The 23,215-nt window shown below is 42.8% G+C and overlaps 1 protein-coding gene across 4 annotated transcripts; it reads left to right on the top strand.

The window, feature by feature from the left end:
- Nucleotides 1–422: 422 nt before the first annotated feature.
- LOC132873016 (uncharacterized) lies at nucleotides 423–22,100 on the top strand. 4 transcript variants are annotated; one of them, XM_060908197.1, is made up of 6 exons: nucleotides 423–500; nucleotides 2,518–2,613; nucleotides 3,735–3,776; nucleotides 4,534–4,777; nucleotides 4,878–5,034; nucleotides 21,796–22,100. In XM_060908197.1, exons 3-6 carry the CDS (start codon nucleotides 3,758–3,760, stop codon nucleotides 21,889–21,891), a joined length of 516 nt encoding a protein of 171 aa, XP_060764180.1. In that variant the 5' UTR covers nucleotides 423–500; nucleotides 2,518–2,613; nucleotides 3,735–3,757; the 3' UTR covers nucleotides 21,892–22,100. The 4 variants fall into 4 exon arrangements, with proteins under 4 accessions (XP_060764180.1, XP_060764179.1, XP_060764177.1 ...); XM_060908196.1 differs by lacking the exon at nucleotides 423–500 and having other exon boundaries at nucleotides 2,122–2,613; nucleotides 21,751–22,100; XM_060908194.1 differs by lacking the exon at nucleotides 423–500 and having other exon boundaries at nucleotides 2,122–2,613.
- The last annotated feature ends 1,115 nt before the right edge of the window (nucleotides 22,101–23,215 follow it).

The following is a 23,215-nucleotide window of genomic DNA, read 5'->3' on the forward strand; positions in this document are numbered from 1 at the left end:
AGAGCACCCAGAGGGGACCTATGCAGAGAACATGCAAACTCCACACAGAAAGGCCCCCGTCAGATACTGGGCTCGAACCCAGAACCATCTTGTTGTGAGGCGACAGTGCTAACCACTACACCATCAATCACAGGACTACAATCTACATATAACATAAAGTGCAAGAGTGCAGCGAGTGCAATCATTGCAGCCTATAAACCACACACAACATAAAGTGCAAACAACAAGGACAGTGCAAAAACGACAACTAGCACAAACGCAATATTGTAATATTTGTTTATTTGTTTGTAATATTTGTATAATTTGTAATATTGGTACTTATTATCTGTATTATTTGTATTTATTATTTGTGCTTAATATTTGTACTTATTATATGTAATATTTGTACTTCAAATGCAACGTACTTTTTACTTCATTTTAAGGAACGAACAGAAGATGAACAGATTTGTACCACTTGTGAAACAGAAGCCTGAAAACAAGAACCAGTATTGCAAATTCAGGTAATGTATCTTTAAAATTATAAAATGATATGGTTTTATAGATCTAGGAATACATTTAAAGATCAAAGACATCACCAGATCTATCTATCTATCTATCTATCTATCTATCTATCTATCTATCTATCTATCTATCTATCTATCTATCTATCTACTGTATTGCAGTGATGACCCCGTACTGTTGCACACCTTAAGCCCCGTTTGCAGGAATAATGGGACAAAATAACACCTGAAACACTTCATCACCCGGTGTCTTCAGTCCCTAAACATCTTTTAAGTGTTGTGAAAAGGAATGGTGGCATTATAAAGTGGTAAATGCTTTACTGTCCCAACTTTTTTCCCATCTCATTATCTGTAGCCACTTTATCCTGTTCTACAGGGTCGCAGGCAAGCTGGAGCCTATCCCAGCTGACTACGGGCGAAAGGCGGGGTACACCCTGGACAAGTCGCCAGGTCATCACAGGGCTGACACATAGACACAGACAACCATTCACACCTACGGTCAATTTAGAGTCACCAGTTAACCTAACCTGCTGTCTTTGGACTGTGGGGGAAACCGGAGCACCCGGAGGAAACCCACGCGGACACGGGGAGAACATGCAAACTCCACACAGAAAGGCCCTCGACAGCCATGGGGCTCGAACCCGGACCTTCTTGCTGTGAGGCGACAGCGCTAACCACTACACCACCGTGCCACCCAAGATTATTATTATTATTAGTAGTAGTAGTCGTAGTAGTAGCAATTTCAACATATCGTGCCAACTTTTTCTGATTTGGGGTTGGAGATAATAAGAGGAACCAACTTGTTTCGCTGATGTACCCCGACATTAAATTTCTCTAAATGGATATTCAGGATGACATGTCATTCTTTAATTAATAAAAAGTGTGATTGTTGGCAAATTTCCATACAGTAGCCTAAAAGAGGAATAAAACACTTTGTAAGCTGTTTTTACAGGAAAATTATCCACTTCAGTATAGTAACAGTAAGCCTGTTTCATAGGGGGAAGCCATGGACTAATGGTTAGAGAAACAGTTTTGGGACGAAAAGGTTGCTGGGTTGATTCCCTGGATCAGCAGGAATGGCTGAAGTGCCCTTGAGCAAGGTGCCTAACCCCCGACTGCTCCCCAGGCTGCTCTGGGTATGTTGTATGTCGCTCTGGATAAGAGCATCTTCTAAATGCCATTATTATTGTAATGTTAGCCTGGATTATAGCTTCATCTCATCTCATTATCTGTAGCCGCTTTATCCTGTTCTACAGGGTCGCGGGCAAGCTGGAGCCTATCCCAGCTGACTACGGGTGAAAGGCGGGGTACACCCTGGACAAGTCGCCAGGTCATCACAGGGCTGACACATAGACACAGACAACCATTCACACTCACATTCACACCTACGCTCAATTTAGAGTCACCAGTTAACCTAACCTGCATGTCTTTGGACTGTGGGGGAAACCGGAGCACCTGGAGGAAACCCACACGGACACGGGGAGAACATCCAAACTCCGCACAGAAAGGCCCTCGCCGGCCACGGGGCTCGAACCCGGACCTTCTTGCTGTGAGGCGACAGCGCTAACCACTACACCACCGTGCCGCCCCCCAAGTTTCTCCCTATATGCAAATACATAAACTCTCTGTTTACTGACCACAAATGACTTATTCAGTTTTGACAGTGAGGATGTCACCAATGTGAAAGCAGAGATACTTTATGATACTTTGTCTGTGAAGATTCTGTTAAAACTGTGGGAGGTGTTTGCCTTTGTGGTTTAAGTGTCTGATGTTTACTGTATTGACCCATCCCACGTGACGTCACGACAAACGCGGCCGCCATTTTGGACATGAACTACCAGTAGTCTACCACAGCCAACAACGAGGAATGACGGCGAAGCATCGAAAGGAATATAGCCATCAAAGAAAGTTTTTACTTTCAGCAAGACTTCCATCATGCCATTATATTGTTGTGCACCTGGATGTAGTAACCATCAACACACAAGGCAAGATTTATCATTTTATCGGATCCCGACAGATGCTGACCGACGGAGAAGATGGATAGCGGCCATCAACAGGAAAGATTGGCAGCCCTTGGTATACCAACGCTTGTGTAGTGACCACTTTGTTGGAGGTAAGACGAATAAAATTAGCCAGAAAAGGCATTACATTGCTGTTAACATTTTGTGGCAGCGAGTGTGTAACCAAATAGGTTAAAATAACCCATTGTAACCTCTTTGTTCTTCTGTAGTAGCTATTAGCTAACGACATTAGCTAACGTTGTGTTCCTTTGCTGTTGGTAGACTGTAGGACAGATCAGAGGTAATGTCCTACAAATAAGTGTTCAAAACAAGAGGAACATGTATTTGTCTCTTAAATCCAGGCTGTTCCCTGTAATCTGTAACAACGGTTGGAGAAAGTAATGGCAAATAGTGAGTGCACAAACCATAGAAGGTAAACTGTACACAGCGCCAGGGCAGTGTGATGGTATGTCTACTTTTAGATTGTGTTAGCTTATCAATGAACACACTCGTCACTCGACAAGTTTCACGTCTTTACGACGGATACTTAAATGTGTGTTAGGTATTGTTGTTGCAGTCTAAGGCCCTGTCCACACAGCAACGGATTCAGGTGAATCTGATACAATTGTTTATCGTTTCGGCCTGGTGTCCACACGGCACCGGTGTTTTGGGTGCCCCAAAACGAAATCTTTTGAGAACGGGTTCCAGAGTGGAAAGATCTGGCAACGTTGCCATTGTGAAGTCGTCTGGATGAGTAGAACGGATTTGTTTACGATGACGTCACAACCACATGACTGTCAGTGCTTCATGCCAGGTAGAAGTGTAACGAACTCGATGTGAGTTGTCAACAAATCCTATAACTTGGTTCATGAAACGCGCTTACAAAATATTTTCACTGTGAATATTTATTGTGTAATGGTGCAAAGTGAGAGAGAGAGAGAGAGAGAGAGAGAGACTCTGCCCTTAGGGCAGAGTCAATCCCGCCAGCAAAAATAGGGAAAAAAAGGAGCGATCTCACCTCTTCAGATGTTGGTTTAAGTCCTACAATACATTCCTCAAAAAGGGCGTAAAAGAGCAAATTAATCCATCAATGTGTAGCATTCAATTTATTCCGGACCATTAAAGACGCCGCCTTCCGCGTAGAATCATACGTCATCCTCGCCGCCATATTGGATGAGTCAAAGCGGAGAATAAAGATGCCTCATTCATGTGCTGCGTTTAACTGTACCAACAGGTTTACCGTCCAAACAAGATCACATGGGATTACCTTTCACAGGTGAGACTGGAAAAATACTTTTCATTGTATTTGGTCATTATAATGTAATTTTACGAACAGATTTTTCTGACTTTGTGGCTAATATGAAGTCTCGCGCATAATAGTTTATACGCATGCGTCCTTACTTCTTCTATTGTTCTGGTGTCTCCGAAGGGACCGTCTTACAGCACCCCTAGAGGTGTGGCATGTGTATTGCATCGTTTTCAGCAAGCGTTGCGTTGCCATATGGAGCTGATATTTTACTGATCGTTGCCCATGTGGACGCGATATTTTTTAAATAACATCTCGTTGCCGTTGTCGTGTGGATGTAGCCTAAGCAGTCATTGTAGCAGCTAGATGAGCGAGAACCGAAAGGGTCTGTGCCATAAACTGTTATTTCTGTACGGCGTTGCTAATGTGTCGTTACTGTTGTTATTGCAGTCACTGGATAGTGAAGGTGTTTTCTGCATCTCGCTCCTTTTTCTTTTATGTTTTTCGTTTGTCGTCTTCCTCGCATTCAAACCGATTCGAACCGAAGTCCACTTCATGTCCAAAATGGCGGTCGCGTTTACGAAGGTCACGTGAGTGGGAAGGGTCAATATGTTTGCAGTCTATGTACAGTAGTTAGTAGTTTTATTGAACAGTATATTTGTGTGCACTTTATGGAGCAGCTTTAAATGTTTTTATACTCTGTATAATGTCAATAAAGTCTTTCTATTCTATTCTATTCTATTCTATTCTATTCTATTCTATTCTATTCTATTCATAACTCTAATAGGACAAAAGCTGAATGTGGGTTTTAGAACCAGGGCAACCCTCAACCGGCTCCTAGAGGCTGGAGATGTCACTCCACAGCAGGCGGAGAGATTCCACCAGGCTGTCTTGGCATTTTTGACAGGGGCAGTTGAATATGCCATGGCAAAACTGCCCCTTAAAGAGAGTCTCCTGAAACACGCCAGGTTTGTGGATGTGCAGCAGAGGGCAGACTGTGAAGTCAATGATGCTGCATACTTTGTGGATCGGTAAAGGTTTAACATTTCAAATCTATTGCAAAGTTTGATCACATTTGCTGAAAAACTAGCCCTTTGTTTCTCCTGGTTAAGTACACATTGTATTCTTTAGGTTCACCAAACTGCTTCCATATCATGAACCCCAAGACCAAGACCAACTTACAGAGGAGTTTCAGGACTACCAGTTAATGGAGGTCCCAATGTCTGAACACCAAACGGAATTTGACGTTGAGGCTTTCTGGGAAGGCATGAGTTCACTTAAGAATAGGGTAATAAATATCCAGCGCACACACATTGACATGAGCAATTTAATAAGTGTAAAATATGTAGGGGTGTAATTAGGCTTCCTTGTTTTTTTTTTTTCCCCCAAAGGTGACTGGAATGAGCAGGTTTCCCAGGCTGTCTCAAAAAAAAAAAAGTCAAAGTCCTTCCCACGCCTTACACAGGGTCTCTGCACATTTCTGACCAGCAAAAATAATACTTTTTAAGACCATTTTAAGACCACTGAGTATAAAAAATAAGACCACTACCGCGGAACAAATACGTACAGTAAAAAAAAAAAAAGCACACTCTAGGTTAAGTTCAAAGCATTTTTTTAAAATAAATAAGTGCATCTTCTGCAGAACCCACAGTATTTCTGCCTTCAGCGTAGCGGTTGGGGCGAATGCCGCGAAAGCACTTGTGCTGGGACCCGGAGACCAGGGCTTGAAATTAACTTTTTTTCTTTGTGTCCCCCAGTGGTCCCGAATTCTGTGTTGCATTGTCCCGAATGGAAGCAATAGTGTCCCCATTTTTTTCCTCTCTGAAATAACCAGTGGTTAATATTATCATATGAAGTTACTATTATATTTGTAACTATGCGATTTTGAACCCTTTATATCATTTTTACAATAAGTCACAAGACACAAGCGACACATGTCCTATACATCATCTACTTCAAAATTACAGTTATTGCATTTTCAGTTTATTAAACTTTGGCGATCTCACTGTATGAATAGATACCCGTTTATTTAAAGGGGCCAACTAGCTCATTCAGAAAATGTTTCAACTCCCTACATCTGCAGTACACTTTAGTTGAAAATAAGACCCCTTTTATGTTCATTTCATCTACTTATACCTTGAATATCTGTTGGCACTTATAAGGCCAACTTATAATTTTCACCATTACCGTTATCCATTTTATGAACTTTCCGTTATCCATTACCGTTATCCATTTTATGAACTTTCCGTTATCCATTTTATCCATTTTTTCCGTTATCCATTTTATCCATTTTTTCCGTTATCCAGCCACATCATTCCTGTTGTATTTTATAACGTGTCTAACAGTGTTCATTCAGTTGCTAGCGTTGCCTGCAGACCAGGCGATGACACTTTGGATCCTGAAGGTCCCGGAGACGTTATGTCTGGGCTTTCAGTTTCTTCCCCGCGGTCGGTCCGCTTCAACCACTTAAGCATTTTTGTTCTGGCAAGAGTCGGCGCAGCGTGTGCGGTAGCAATTCCATTCCAAGTCCATATAATGCGGACTCCGGCCGAAGATTCTAGAACAGAATGCGCTGCTCTGTAGCCTACGGATGCAGGTGCATCGAAAGTGTAGCTACGATGTATTTTTCGCTGTTAACATTTTAAAATTAAAATTGACAAATTAGGTGAATGTCTACGTATGTGTTACGGCTTTGTAAATAATATTAATGTAGAACTTTTTTTCTAGATCTATTTTTTCCATTGTCCCGGGATTGTCCCAGATATAATAATTTTGTGTCCCGATGACATTTTTTATGGTCCCCGGGACGTCGGGACACCGTTAGTTTCGAGCGCTGCCGGAGACGCTAAAGCTGGTGTTGCACTTTTTGTGACCGTAGAGGCTAACATTGGCATGGGGACTGTTGTTGCCCGACTAGCAGCATAGCGCATATGCTTTTCCCCTTTCGAGTGAGCGTCAAGGGCTTTACAGCCCATTGTTGTTAACTTGATGTCTTTCCGACATACCTTACATCTCGCTTCATATTCGGAAGTTGCTGTTGTTAGCCAACTTTTGTATTTTGGCTCCTCAAGCCACTTGTTACTAAACTTACACTTCCCCATCTCCGCTCATGTTCAAGTTCAACCACTTCTTCCTCGTCTGCTCTACTCTCAATGGTTCTACTACATGGATAAAAGAACACACTGCCCCCTGTGGCGTGGTTCCTGCGCTATTAGAACTAGTGCTAGACACACAACGGCTCTTGTGCTACTTGTTCAGCATCTTGATAACAAACGACGCTGGTTGAATAAATAACGTTAGCGCGGAAAAAAAATCCAGACATATGTTTTTTTTTTTCATTTACCGTAGGCTACCCGGATGAAATTTAATACCTCCCATGTGAAATTTAATACCATAGCTCAAAAAATAGCGAAATATAATGCTTTTTAAGACCTTAAAAAACACATATTAAAAATAAGACTTTTTAAGGATCCGCGGAGACCCTGCTTACAGTACCTGGCATTCCTAGGCAGTCTCCCACTCAAGTACTAACCAGGCCCAACCTGTATGTGGCGCATCGGGCGGCGCCGATCTCCATTTCCATAGCCCTCAGCCTCTTGCCTATTACATAGCTAGGGTTACAGTGGGGGGCTAGTCCTCTGGTAACCATGAGAGTTTAACTCCCCATGCACATCTGTATTGCAAGGTGCCTTGCCAGATGGCAATAGGTACCATTTTTATGATGGTCTTTGGTATGACCCAACCGTGAATAGAACTTATGATCTCCCGATCGAGAGGCAGACATGCTACCACTAGGCCACTAGTCGGTTCTCCCAGGCTGTCTGCAATTGCCAAATTAGTTTTAATTCTCCCCCACTCCAATGCAGATGCTGAGAGGGATTTTTCCATGGTGGGCTTGAACAAGACCAAAACAAGAAACGCCTTGGCCCTGGACGGAACCCTCTCAGCAATCATGACAGTGAAAATGGCTGGCATTGAGCCTCATTGCTTTAAATGGGAGCCCCCAGTGTCAGTAATTAAGGCATCTAAATTTGCCACAAACACTTACAACACACAGCATCACACACACACACAATATCCACCATTGTTCAGTGGGGCCCTTTGGTGCTATATTTGTGTTTTTTGCCTTTATTTAATTTGAAATGCAAATGTTTATGCACAATAAAGAACAAAACATATTTTACTGTATTATTATTTGTTATACGGGCGGCACGGTGGTGTAGTGGTTAGTGCTGTTGCCTCACAGCAAGAAGGTCCGGGTTCGAGCCCCGTGGCCGGCGAGGGCCTTTCTGTGCAGAGTTTGCATGTTCTCCCCGTGTCCGCGTGGGTTTCCTCCGGGTGCTCCGGTTTCCCCCACAGTCCAAAGACATGCAGGTTAGGTTAACTGGTGGCTCTAAATTGACCGTAGGTGTGAATGGTTGTCTGTGTCTATGTGTCAGCCCTGTGATGACCTGGCGACTTGTCCAGGGTGTACCCCGCCTTTCGCCCGTAGTCAGCTGGGATAGGCTCCAGCTTGCCTGCGACCCTGTAGAACAGGATAAAGCGGCTAGAGATAATGAGATGAGATGAGGTTAGGTTTCATATAAGGTTAGATTTATATTTATTTTTCTCAAAACCCAACTGAAATCCAATCTAAGCACGTAGCACCTCTCAGGGGACCAACAGTGGATCTCTAGTGGTCCTAAGTGGCTACTAGTCACATTTTTAACCACCAAGGTCCCAGGATTGTGAACAATAAAGACTGTAAACAGACGCTTTACGCGAACATGATCCTTATTTGTAAGTAGCGAAAATCCACGTGCAATCAGAGAAGTCTGTGAAGGGTCACGGAATCCCTTTTAGCTCGGGATTATAGAAATCTGCAGCACCTTCTGCTCCTGGAGATTAGCACCAATCTGTCTGCTTCTTTACCAGCTGCATGTTTTCAGTAAACCGCAACCTCATCATACTCGTTTAGCTGAGCCGGCTGAATCAATTTAACCCCTTACTGGCAGGAAGGGTTATTTTAGATTAAAACTGCATAGTAACATCGAGCTGAATGGATGTTATCCCATCTGATCCTATCCTGACGTAATGGTATTCTTTACCGGTTATTAGAGTATTTAGTGGATGGATCCTGAATGATGCTTTAATAGGTTTTTTTTTTGCTTGTGTCATCATGTCTGTTGTAACGCATTATAAATCACAGAGGAACTAAATATTGCAGCATGTAGTGTGTTAACAAACAGTCAAGGTAAAAAATATTACCAATCATCATCCAAAGGAAAAGTGTAGCATCTAAGAGCGTATTGTATTTCATGGTAGCTTCATAAACACACCATTGTTCAGCTGTGAAGCCTTTCTTTTATGTGGACATGTTAAAGGCACTGACTGCAAAGTCACCTGAAATTTTTGATTTTTTTATTTATTGTGCATGACATTTTCCTATGTCTTGCAAGAACAATATCATGCAGACGAGATGTGATCATTCTGATGTCCTGAGAGTCGCTTTTCTCCATTTTGGCACCGTTGTCCTCCCTCTTGAGGTAAACAGTACGGCCATATGGAAACAGGAAACAGTCGAATGCGAGGAGCTTGAACTAATCAGCATAACTATTGAACTGCGTCACACCAAGATGGCGATGTGTGTAAAACATCGTGACTCTGCATCGAACTCAGAGAGTTTCAAGTCGCAGGATGTAATTTGCGTATGATGTTCATGAATAGATCCGTGAAACAAAAGGCGAATAGATATTTTCTGTTACTGCTTTTGTGTTCTCGTTTCTTTCTCTGTAAGATCAAAACATTAGGTGTATAACTCCATACTCGCTATTGTGGAGCTGAGTTCATGCATTCTAAGGGCCTCTGCATGCTCTTGCGACAAGGCTTTCGCAGATAGCTTTTCGCAGACAGTTGTAATTTATCGTTGAGCGGGAAGTAATAGGCGTGCGCGATGTTATTCACCACCACAACACAAAGGGGCGCGAAGTCGCGAAATCGCTTGGAGTAGTTGGTGGGTGTGGTTAGTGGAGTGTTTATCCTCCGGTTACTTATAATGACTAGAACTGGAGTCGTATAGATGTACGTACTTCCTCACTTCCTCGATCAACCGCTCTTCGTGCTGCTCCATCTTCGCTCGTGTTTTTAAAAATGGCGGTAGTGAAAACAAACCAAACCGGGAAAGTAGGGAAGCGGAAGTGCGTGTACAGCGGATGTAGAGTGGACCAATCAGAGCCCTCTTGTCTGCGACGCTGTCTGCAAGGCTTCTGCGGTGGTCACAATTTTTGGGAGGTGCGCGCAGAGTGTCTGCGAAGGGGGGGGGGCTACGCAGACGCCATCTGCGACACCATATGCGAGGACTGCGTTGTCAGCATAAATTGGCCTTAAGGCTGAGATAGCTAAGAATAGCTAGAATGATTTAATTATCTGTCCAGAAAAAGGATGTAATCTCATCTTGCTTTACCTTTTTTGCAGTTGGACTCACTAGGCACTTGCAGTTGCACTCCGCTGGTGGGAGAGCCGAGTCCGCCATGTTTGCTCACGTTGACTTGTTTTGGTTAAACATAGGTTAGACACGCCCCACGGCGGTCACGTGATATTGTATCTCATTTGCTTTAGCGATCTCCAGAATCGTAAAACGCGGGACGCCTTTTATCTCGGCAAAACATTTACACGCAGGATACATGGTGTGTGTGTGCAGCAGCGCAACATCTTAAAACTCCAACAGCAATAGAAACAGAACATTTTACCCAGAATTCAACTTTGCAGTCAGAACCTTTAACTTGTAGTGTTGTTGGGTCCAGACTTTGAGTTTACGTACACCGAGGCTAAAGACATTCAAATCCTTTCTTACAAATTCACACATTTCATGCTACCACACATCTAATGTGATAAGTCAATTACTTTATTTCCATAAGAGATCGTTTCAAAATAATCTCAGCTTTTACAGTATCTTGCAAAAGTATTCATCCCCCTTGGTGTTTGCCCTGTTTTGTCGCATTCCAAGCTGGAATTAAAATGGATTTTTGGAGGGTTAGCACCATTTGATTTACACAGCATGCTGACCACTTTAAAGGTGCAAATTGTTGTTTTATTGTGAAACAAATGATAATTAAGATGAAAAAACAGAAATCTGGAGTGTGCATAGGTATTCACCCCCCCCAAAGTCAATACTTTGTAGAGCCACCTTTTGTTGCAATTACAGCTGCAAGTTTCTTGGAGTATGTGTCTATTAGCTTAGCACATCTAACCATTGGGATTTTTCCCCATTCCTCAAGGCAAAACCGTTCTGATTCCTTCAAGTTAGATGGGTTGCGTTGGTGTACAGCAATCTTCAAGTTATGCCATAGATTCTCAATTGGATTGAGGTTTGGGCTTTGATTAGGCCATTCCAAGACATTTAAATGTTTCCCTTTAAACCACTCCACTGTAGCTTTAGCAGTATGTTTAGGGTCATTGTCCTGCTGGAACGTGAACCTTCGTCCCAGTCTCAAACCTCTGGCCGACTCAAACAGGTTTTCTTCCAGAATTGTCCTGTATTTGGTGCCATCCATCTTTCCTTCAGTCCTGACCAGCTTTCCTTTCCCTGCAGATGAAAAACATCCCCACAGCATGATGCTGCCACCACCATGCTTCACTGTAGGAATGGTGTTCTCAGGGTGTTGGGTTTGCGCCACACATGGCGTTTCCCATGATGGCCAAAAAGTTCAATTTTAGTCTCATCTGACCAGATAATCTTCTTCCATGTGTTTGGGGAGTCTGCCACATGCTGTTGGGCAAACTCCAAACGTGCTTCCTTAAGCAATGGCTTTCTTCTGGCCACTCTTCCATAAAGCTCCGCCCACTCTGTGGAGTGTACGGCTTAAAGTGGCCCTATGGACAGATACTCCCATCTCCGCTGTGGATCTTTGCAGCCCCTTCAGTGTTATCGTTAGTATCTTTGTTGCATCTCTGATTAATGCCCTCCTTGCCCGGTCTGTGAGTTTTGGTGGGCGGGGCCTTTTCTTGTCAGGTTTGTAGTGGTGCCATATTCTTTCCATTTTGCTATAATGGATTTAATGGTGCTCTGTGGGATATTCAAAGTTTGGGATTTTTTTTATAACCCAACCCTGATCTATACTTCATGTTGCTTGCTTAGTCGTGTTGCAGAGTCAGGGTCCTTCCAGAACAGGTTGAGTGTTCATACAGATGTCATGTGACAGATCATGTGACACTTTGATTGCACACAGGTGGATCTTAATCAACTAATTATGTGACTTATGAAGTGAATCGGTTGGAGCAGCTCTTATTTAGGGGTTTCATACGAAAGGAGGTGAATACCTATACACACTCCAGATTTCTGTTTTTTCATCTGAATTATTGTTTGTGTCACAATAAAAAAAACAATGTGCACCTATCACATGTTCAGTGAGTCAAATGTTTGCTCGTATTTCAATGCCTTGCCTTTTGAGCACTTAATTTGAATCAAAAGCTCGGGGTTGCCTTGCACAAGCTTCTTGCAACACTTTGCTCATTTTTCCTGACAGAACTGGTGTCACTCAGGCAGGTTCATGGGCCTACTTGCTCAAACACACTTTTTCAGTTCAGTCCCCAAGTTCTCTATGGGATTCAGGTCGGAGCTTTGTAATGGCCGTGTCAATACTTTCACTTTGTCAACTTTATTACAATTTGTTCCAGCTTTGGAGCTATGATTCAGATCACTGTCTTGCTGGAAGCCAATTTTAACTTCCTGACTGATGGCTTGAGATGTCATGAGTTGTTTCAGTATTTCTAGAGAATCCTCCTTCCTCATTTTGACATCTGTTTTCCGAAGTGCACCAGTCTCTTTTCCAGCAAAACTTCATAACTTCAAGCCAACGTGTGATTTTCTTTTTATTTTATCGATACATTCACGAACAAAAAGTCCCCAAATTTATCAGAACAATTCATCGATTTCCTCACAAGTGACATATAGAGATTTATATCACGGTTTTGGATCTCTGTGTCCCGGATGGAACAAGTATGAAAAATACAGATGGTGTATTTCCCAGTAAAACACTCGTGTCTGTATAATATTAAGGAATCAACTCATGTATGTAGACATACGTCCTTTTCGCAGATCCTGACCTTGGAAGGATGTTGTTAAGGAGGTTGCATAAGATTCAAGATTCAAGATGTTTATTTGTCATATACACAATAACACACACAGCGGTTTATTATTGGGTAATGAAATTCTTATTTTGCAACTGCCCGACTAAACTATGCTTACCAATATAAAAAGAAATATATATATGAAATATAAAATATAAAGTGTATATGGAATGCAAAATATAAAAGTAGAATGAAAAATGAAGATAACATTTAAATAAAAAAACAGGAGAGGCAAACAAACAATGTGCAAACATAGAGGTAGAATATACTGTGCAATGTCTTGTGCAAAATTGCTAATATAATCCAAAATAATATGGTTCAAAGCCTGTTGGAAATATAGAGGTAGATGGTGATTATAATCCGTGGTTCAAAAGCCTGATGGCCTGGGGGTAAAAAATAAGGATCTGAGAGTCACGTTTATCACTGAGCTCTGAAAAAAAAAAGCAAGAAACACAGTTTATTAAATACATTTCACTCCACCTCAGCCACACATCATAATTTAACCAAATTAGTGGACATAGTACATTTCTAAATAACATAAAGGGTTAAATGCAAATTATGGTTAAGAACAACAAAATTATTATTATTATTATTATTATTATTAATCTCATCTCATTATCTCTAGCCGCTTTATCCTGTTCTACAGGGTCGCAGGCAAGCAGGAGCCTATCCCAGCTGACTACAGGTGAAAGGCAGGGTACACCCTGGACAAGTCGCCAGGTCATCACAGGGCTGACACATAGACACAGACAACCATTCACACTCACATTCACACCTACGGTCAATTTAGTCACCAGTTAACCTAACCTGCATGTCTTTGGACTGTGGGGGAAACTGGAGCACCCAGAGGAAACCCACGCGGACACAGGGAGAACATGCAAACTCCGCACAGAAAGGGCCTCGCCGGCCACGGGGCTCGAACCCGGACCTTCTTGCTGTGAGGTGACAGCGCTAACCACTACACCACCATGCCGCCCCATTATTATTATTATTATTACTACCTGCAGCTTCTACTGTATATGATATCCAGATAGTCATAATGTCCAGTCAGGTACAGGGAAGTAGGTCCTTATATGATCATTTTCGAATCATCTTATCAGCAGAGGTGGACAGTAACGAAGTACATTTACTTGAGTACTGTACTTACGTACACTTTTTGTACTCTCAAACCACCGGACTGACTGAGCTGTTCTCCCCTGAAGAGCTCAATATCAGCATCAAAGCCCTTAAAACTGGCAAAGCCATCGGCCTGGACAATATTTTCACAGAGGAGATCAAACACTTTGGACCTCTGACACAGAAGTGGGTCCTTGAGCTGATGAACAACTGTATGCTGACAAGAAACATCCCAAAGATCTGGAGGAAAACCAGAATCATTGCTCTTCTAAAACCGGGTAAAGATCCAGCATATGCAAAGAGCTTCTGCCCAATCTCCCTGCTATGTCACCCGTACAAGCTGTTTGAGCGCCTGATCCTCAACAGGCTTGCCCCAGTTGTTGAACCAGTCATCATCCCTCAACAAGCTGGATTCCGAGCTGGCAAATCCACAACAAATCAACTTCTGAATCTCACACAACACATTGAAGACGGGTTCCAGAAAGGACTGGTGACAGGAGCCGTCTTTGTTGATCTGTCTGCCGCGTATGACACTATGAACCACCGCCTCCTCCTGAAAAAGATCTTGGAGATGACAAAAGACCTGGCACTCGCAGACCTCATTGGAGCCCTTCTGAATGATAGGTGTTTCTATGTTGTCCTTAACAACAAGCAAAGTTGCTGGCGATGACAACGGAATGGCTTGCCTCAAGGTAGCATGCTGGCTCCACTACTATATAACATCTACACTAATGACCAGCCAATGGACCAGAACACTGAGCGGTTCATCTATGCTGATGACCTCTGTGTAACATCCCAAGAGAGTACGTTTGAAGCTGTAGAAGTAAATCTCACCTCAGCCCTAGATGAGCTACACCTCTACTACAAGTGCAACCACCTATACGCAAACCCTGTGAAGATCCAAGTCTGTTCGTTCCATCTTAGGAACCGGGAAGCAAACTGACCCTTTAACATCACATGGTCTGGAACACCTCTTGAGCACTGTACTAACCCTGTCTACCTTGGTGTAACACTGGATCGCACTCTTTCCTATAAAGAACACGTCAAAACCACCAAACTGAAAGTTAACTCCCGAAATAACATCCTCCGGAAGCTGACCAACTCCAAATGGGGAGCCACAGCACACATACTAAGATCTACTGCTCTGGCTCTGTGCTACTCCTCTGTGGAGTATGCGTGTCCTGTTTGGGAGAGATCATCCCATGCTAAGAAACTAGACCCAGCGTTGAATAACACCTGCCGCTTAATCACTGGCTGCTTGAAGCCCACCAACATAAACAACCTGTACCTCCTCACTGGCATTGCCCCTGCTGATGTGAGACGGGAAGTTGCCAGCTGAGTAGAGATGACCAAGACCACCAGTGATGAATGCCACCTCCTCTATGGACGTGTACCCCCAGCCCAACAGCTGAAGTCCAGGAGAAGCTTTCTCAGCCATGTCCAGCTCCTAGTAGCATCATGTGAAGAAACCAGACTCCAATTATGGACAAAAAGGCTTGAGGACAATCCCCCTTTCATTGACATGGGTATCCCCCCTTCTGAAGCCCTCCCTCTGGGCTCAGAAGCACCATGGGTCCAGTGGAAGACGCTCAACCGCCTGAGAACAGGAACAGGGCGATCAAAAGCTGCCATGGCCAGATGGGGCTATGAAACTGGCCAAACCATCTGTGAATGTGGAGAAGAGGACCATACAATGCAGTACTGCCTTGTCTGCCCCCTACTACCCAATCAATGCAGCTCAAAGGACCTCGCAGTGTTCAGTAAAAATGCAAGGACTGTGTAAAGAAATGGGAAACTGTCATATAACCAGCCAGCTTCAAAGACACGAAAAGAAGAAGATTTGCACAGTGAGACCTGTGAGATGGACAATATTGTACTAGTCAGTTAAAACAAATTGCTGGAATTTTTTGTTTTGATGTCAGATGATGGTCTTGCACTTTTTTTTGTCTTGCTTAAAGGAGTGTTGCTGTTGGGCAGTTATTAAGCTGTGGACCTGGGTTTTAAGCAGGTTGGATTGTCATTTTTATTTTCTGAGCAAGCTGCATTTATAGCTATTCCGCTGTCTTCCTGATTAACATATACATTAACATACATGTGTGCACACACTGCCAGAGCTGCATCAGAACATTACCATACTGCTTTGTGGGGGTGGGGAGGAGTGTTACAATTAAAAAAAGAAAAGAAAATGACAACGGCTCTTTTTCAGTTCAGTTGTGTTTCATTTAGTAACATTCTAACAGATGTTTATTCTACAGGTTCTACAAGTTAGTCAGTAAATTCAGTCAGTTGTTTCAGAGGTATTAGGTTTCGTAAGCATTGTGACAATAATACAACGATGCGTTGACAGAAAATGTACTTTTAATACTTAAGTATTTTTAAAAGCAAATACTTCAGTACTTGAACCATCTCATCTCATTATCTCTAGCCGCTTTATCCTGTTCTACGGGGTCGCAGGCAAGCTGGAGCCTATCCCAGCTGACTACGGGCGAAAGGCGGGGTACACCCTGGACAAGTCGCCAGGTCATCACAGGGCTGACACATAGACACAGACAACCATTCACACTCACATTCACACCTATGGTCAATTTAGAGTCACCAGTTAACCTAACCTGCATGTCTTTGGACTGTGGGGGAAACCGGAGCACCCGGAGGAAACCCACGTGGACACGGGGAGAACATGCAAACTCCGCACAGAAAGGCCCTCGCCGGCCACGGGGCTCGCACCCGGACCTTCTTGCTGTGAGGTGACAGCGCTAACCACTACACCACCATGCCGCCAGTCTCATCTCTCATCTCATTATCTCTAGCCGCTTTATCCTTCTACAGGGTCGCAGGCAAGCTGGAGCCTATCCCAGCTAACTACGGGCGAAAGGCGGGGTACACCCTGGACAAGTCGCCAGGTCATCACAGGGCTGACACATAGACACAGACAACCATTCACACTCACATTCACACCTACGGTCAATTTAGAGTCACCAGTTAACCTAACCTGCATGTCTTTGGACTGTGGGGGAAACCGGAGCACCCGGAGGAAACCCACGTGGACACGGGGAGAACATGCAAACTCCACACAGAAAGGCCCTCGCCGGCCACGGGGCTCGAACCCAGGACCTTCTTGCTGTGAGGTGACAGCGCTAACCACTACACCATCATGCTGCCAGTACTTGAACTTAAGTAAAAAAATTGACTGGACAATTTTCACTTGTATCGGAGTAACAGTTGACCAGTGGGATCTGTACTTTGACTTAAGTAACGAAGTCGGGTACTTTGTCCATCTCTGCTCATCAGCTAGCGAAATAAAGCTAAGCATTTTGAGGTTAACCACTGATCGACTGCTGTCCTTAACAATGCACTCTTTAATATGATTACAGTGATAAATTAGCAAAACAAATATCACAATGACATCTAACACATAATTGTGCTAAAAGGCTCTTTTTACTGCATGTACATATTTAACAATATGCTCATTGTCTAGCTGTATTACCACCAGCAACCACAAGGTGACAGTGTTATCAAGGGGAAAAAAAGAGAAACCGTGACCATGCATGAGAGAAGAATTACAACAATGCTTAGTACATGTCTGTAATTCTGATTCTGCTAAAACAAATACAACCTCCTGTTATACACATGTAGACTTTGTGATATATAAAATAATCGGGCCAAAAAGCCAGTGTGTGCATGAGTATTGCACACATATATTTTATTGTGGAGCTCAAATGACTGTGTCATCACGTGCTCCCTTGACATTTAGACACCGAACGTGATCATGCATTCTGTGCATGGGTTCAACAAGAGGAAGAGAATGAATTGTGGCTGTGGGAGTGGGGGAAGTAGATGGAGGGATAGAAAGAGGGACGCACATTCACTGCTGAATGCTATCTAGGTCAAAAACAGGAGGAGTGCTCAGAGTCTTTACCCTGATTCACGCCAATGCAGGGATGAGGATGAGATTTGTATCGCTAGAACAAACAATCTGAGTCACTGAGATGCTTAGTGTCAGTTGTCTAGATACTCCCCCGCCCCCCACATCCACATCCACACCCCGCCCCTCTGGTCTGGACCGTAACCATCCGTCATGGACTGATTTGGTATTTATGAATTAAACAAGCTAGTTATGAATCTTAAAGATTTTGAAATCGCATAGGCAGGGGCTTGAATCTAACTCCTGGTATGTGACAACAGTATTATTATTTTTGGTTTAACCCACCCCACCCTCCCTACTGTCTTGAAGTTGGATGTACAAGTGGTACAATAGTATCAGTCAAGTCAAAAAGTCTAAGTCCCTCCCGTGCCAGGATCTGGTCTTCCCAGGCAGTCTCCTGTCCCAGTACTAATCAGGCCCTTAAGGCACATTGGGTGGCGCCGATCTCCGCTTCTATAGCCCTCGGCCTCTCGCCTATTACATAGCTAGGGTTACAGTGGTTGGCTGGTCCTTTGGTAACTGTGAGAGTTTGACTCCCCACTCGCATCTGTATTGTAGCGTGCCTTGCCAGATGGCAGTAGGTACCATTTTTACGATGGTCTTTAGTATGACCCAACCGCGAGTTCGGTCTCCTGATCAAAAGGTGGACACGCTAACCACCAGGCTAACTCATGGTCAATAGTATCAGTCATTTTGAAAAATTTGTTGTTGCTAGCTGCTAAGTAAAGAAGTTAATGTTAATGTGCTGTGATAGCTGTGATAGCTAGCTAACTAAACAGGTTATACCTCCATTTGCAAGTATGTAGTACCTACATAAGCTGAGCTTGCAAGATTTTAGTTAACACACATTCTGTGTGTTTATCTTGGTGCCATTGGTGGTGCTCCAAAAAAGACCTAAATAATCCACGTTGGATGTGAAATGAAACCTTTTACTGATGTCTTTTTAATTTTTAAAAAGTCATAGCCCTGCCAACCTGGCTATTCGCTAGCTCAGAACCTCAGAACCAGGGGCTGAATTTATGCTCTGTTTATAAAAGGTTTATTAATAAATAAATGAAATTTGCACTTGGGATCCCTTACTGTGAGTTATTAGAGGAAGAGGGATAGATGAAGGAAAGGCTGGACATCCCAAATGCCTCTTTAAACCTTATTAGAGTATTAAAAGTGGGTTTAGAGTTTTGAAGGAGCTCAAATCTGGAACAGGATAAGAGAAGGATGTGTGTAATAACAAAACATAAATGAAAGGCAGACCATGAGAAAGACGTCAGATGTTCAGCCCCAGGGAGTCGATCGACACCCATGATATACACCATGGCTTGGCTGGAACACACGATAGCTAAGATGTTCATGCAGAAGAATTGGAAGGGAATTCCAGTTTTGTCTGGGAGTGTGTGGATTTGCGTCATCAGTGAACATGAACACATGTTGATCATGAAGGGGCATTTTGAAACACTCAAGCGGATGTGGATGGAGATGAGATCTGGTATGTTAGGGAGAATCATAATGATCACCACTTCCTCCTGTTGGATCTCTTAGAAGCAAAGGTTATCATACCTTTTTTTAATTTAAAACTTACCCTTGTTTTAAAAGTACGCACTTAGGAGCTCGTAATGTCTCAAACCTGTGAGAGCAGAAGAATCACAAAAATGAATATCACTGCAAAAAACGATATCTTAGCAAGTGAAAATATCTTGAATACAGACAGTCTTTATCTAATATTTCTTAATATCAAGTGAAATTTAAGATTATTGCACACTGGTTTCCCAAAGATTTCAACATATCCTACTAAAAGTCTAGCCAGTTTCATAGTTACTTTCATAGTTACACAAAACTACACTAGAATATTTATGAAATATTTTATGATCTCCTCTCAGCTGGTCATGGTGTTTCCATCCAGGTCCTATTTTTCCATACATGTGAAGAAAATGATTATGTCGTCATATGTAGTAATTAATGGTAGCATTATAGTAGAGTGCTAGCGTTATAATAGAACAGTAGCATTAGCGAAGCCTTACCGTATATACACTGATTTTTCTGAGACCTTGGAGATCAAGGTCTATTTTTAGACACTTTCACTCATTTCAAGCTTTAAATTTTCATATTCTATTGGAAGATACCTTCAAATCTTTCTAGAAATACAACCCCAATTCCAAAAAAGTTGAGACGTTGTGTAAAGCATCAATAAAAACAGAATGCGATAATTTGCAAATCATGGAAACCCTATATTTAATTGAAAATTGTACAAAGACAACATATGAAATGTTGAAACTGAGAAATTTTATTGTTTTTGAAAATATATGCTTATTTTGAATTTGATGTCAGCAATATGCTTCAAAAAGTTGGGACAGGGCCAACAAAAGACTGAAAAAGTTGTGTAATGCTAAACCCCCCCACCCCCCCACCCCCCAATTTGGTTACTTGTCAACAGGTCAGTAACATGATTGGGCATTAAAAGAGCATCCTAGAGAGGCGGAGTCTCTCAGAAGTAAGGATGGGGATGGGTTCTCCGCTCTGTGAAAGACTGCGTGGGCAAACAGTACAACAATTTAAGAATAACATTCCTCAACGTAAAATCGTGAAGAATTTGGGGATCACATCATCTATGGTCCATAATATCATCAAAAGATTCAGAGAATCTGGAGAAATCTCTGTATGCAAGAGACAAGGCTGAAAACTGACATTGGATGCCTGTGATCTTCAGGCCCTCAGGTGACACTGCATGAAAAGCAGACACGTGTCTGTAGTGGAAATTACTGTATGGGCTCAGGAACACTTCAGAAAAACATCATCTGCGAAAACATTTCATTACTGCATCCACAAATGCAAGTTAAAACCAGATATAAACAATATCCAGAAACACTGCCACCTTCTCTGGGCCCCAGCGATGGACTGAGGCAAAGTGGAAAACTGTCCCGAGGTCTGAGGAATCAAAAGTAGAAATTCTTTTTAGAAATCACAGACATCACATCCTCCAGGCTAAAGAGGAGAGGGACCATCCGGCTTGTTATCAGTGCACATAAAAGCCAGATGGTATGAGGTTGCATTAGTGCACATGACATGGGTAGCTTGTACATCTGGGAAGGCCTCATTAATGCTGAATGATATATACACGTTTCAGAGCAATATGCTGTCATCCAGACAAGATCTTTTTCAGGGAAGGCCTTTCCTCTTTCAGCAAGACAACGCCAAACCGCTTTCTGCACATATTAAAATTGCATGGCTCCATAGTAAAAGAGTGCAGGTGCTAAACTGGCCTGCCTGCAGTCCAGACCTGTCTCCCATTTAAAACATTTGGCGCATTATGAAGCGCAAAATATGACAAAGGAGACCCTGAACTGTTGAGCAACTGAAATCGTATATCAGGCAAGAATGGGACAACATTTCTCTTTCAAAACTAAAGCAATCGGTCTCCTCAGTTCCCAAACGTTTACAGAGTGTTGTAAAAAGTAGGGGTGATGCAACACAGTGATAAACATGCCCCTGCCCCAACTTTTTTTAAACGTGTTGCTGGCATCAAATGCAAAATGAGCAAATATTTTTCAAAAAACAATACGATTTCTCAGTTTCAACATTTAATATGTTGTCTTTTGTACTATTTTCAATGAACTATAGGGTTTTCTTGATTGATTTGCAAATTATCGCATTCTGTTTTTATTTACAGTTTACACAGTGGAATTGGGGTTGTACATCAGGACATGCTAGTACAGGAAAATAATCAGTGATGCTGCATGACATGAGGCGGAGTAACAGTTACCCCCTCAAAAGTGCTTCCAAAGTGCTTTATTTACAAATGATGATTTTTTTTTTTTATCAAGTAAAGTACAATACATTATATGTTTATCTATTTTCTCTCACCAGTTTCTCTTTTTCTCTCTCTGGACGTTGCTGTCGTCTCTCCTTTAGACTGGCCTGCGGTGGAAAACTAACCATTACTACACGCTGACACTGGAGACTCCTTCCATTATATCCTTCTGTGATACATTCTTCTTTGCTAAATAACAAATGCTCAACAAATGCATTTTTTGAAAGACGCAAACCACCATAAACCTGTCAGCATGGATGTTTGTCTGTGCATTATAAGATTTTGTGTGTTTTAAAGGCAGCAGCAGTGAACTGGTTGAATGCGATGACAAAAGCGTGTGATGCGTACCCATCCAGGCTGATTAAGGACTATGCGTACGAGCATGCTGTGGATTTTCTGCAATGCAAATGTGTAAGTGAAAGTGTTTGGGATGAAAAACAAATTGGGCAGAATACAGAGAGACCTCGGTGTGGTAGTGTAGATATTGAGCAGACACACTCTGGACTCAGAACAAGCTCTAACACGGTGCCTGTCTAGCACGGACACGCTTAATCTCTTTTGGGTATTGTGTTCCTGTTAGCGTATAAGGAAGCCATTGGGTTGCCAGCAGAGGCACAGTGATAGTCATGTGTAAAGCGAGCTACACAACAGCACACACTTGGAGGATAATGTGTGTACACACACAAACTCAACAGACCAGTAAATATGGCAGGAAAGGTGGTGTGAAGAAAAGTGGACCAATGTCCTGAAGCTGAACTCAGAAATAAGCTTTGCTGTACACATTAATAAGGACATGTGATCGTTTTAACATGAACAGCAGTCGAATCCACAGATGTGATTTTAGCATCATTATCATGTAAACTGCTGTTCATATCTATACTGCTAAAGGAAGGCTGTCTGTGTCTCTGTCTCTCTGTCTATTCACCTATGTAAATCAACACGACTGGACGCACATACTCCATACTTTGCACATGGATTGGTGACACCCCAGATGGGACCAAAACAGCATTGATTTTCCAGAACATGAGATTAAAGGAACAGTCCACCGTACTTCCATAATGAAATATGCTCTTATCTGAATTGAGACGAGCTGCTCCGTACCTCTCCGAGCTTTGCGCGACCTCCCAGTCAGTCAGACGCAGTCAGACGCGCCGTCACTCCTGTTAGCAATGTAGCTAGGCTCAGTATGGCCAATGGTATTTTTTGGGGCTGTAGTTAGATGCGACCAAACTCTTCCGCGTTTTTCCTGTTTACATAGGTTTATATGACCAGTGATATGAAACAAGTTCAGTTACACAAATTGAAACGTAGCGATTTTCTATGCTATGGAAAGTCCGCACTATAATGACAGGTGTACTAACACCTTCTGCGCGCTTCGGCAGCGCATTGATATCTGAGCTCCGTAAGCATCTCATCTCATTATCTGTAGCCACTTTATCCTGTTCTACGGGGTCGCAGGCAAGCTGGAGCCTATCCCAGCTGACTACGGGCGAAAGGCGGGGTACACCCTGGACAAGTCGC

The sequence above is a fragment of the Neoarius graeffei genome, chromosome 25 (assembly GCF_027579695.1).
Source record: "Neoarius graeffei isolate fNeoGra1 chromosome 25, fNeoGra1.pri, whole genome shotgun sequence".
Classification (NCBI taxonomy): domain Eukaryota; kingdom Metazoa; phylum Chordata; class Actinopteri; order Siluriformes; family Ariidae; genus Neoarius; species Neoarius graeffei.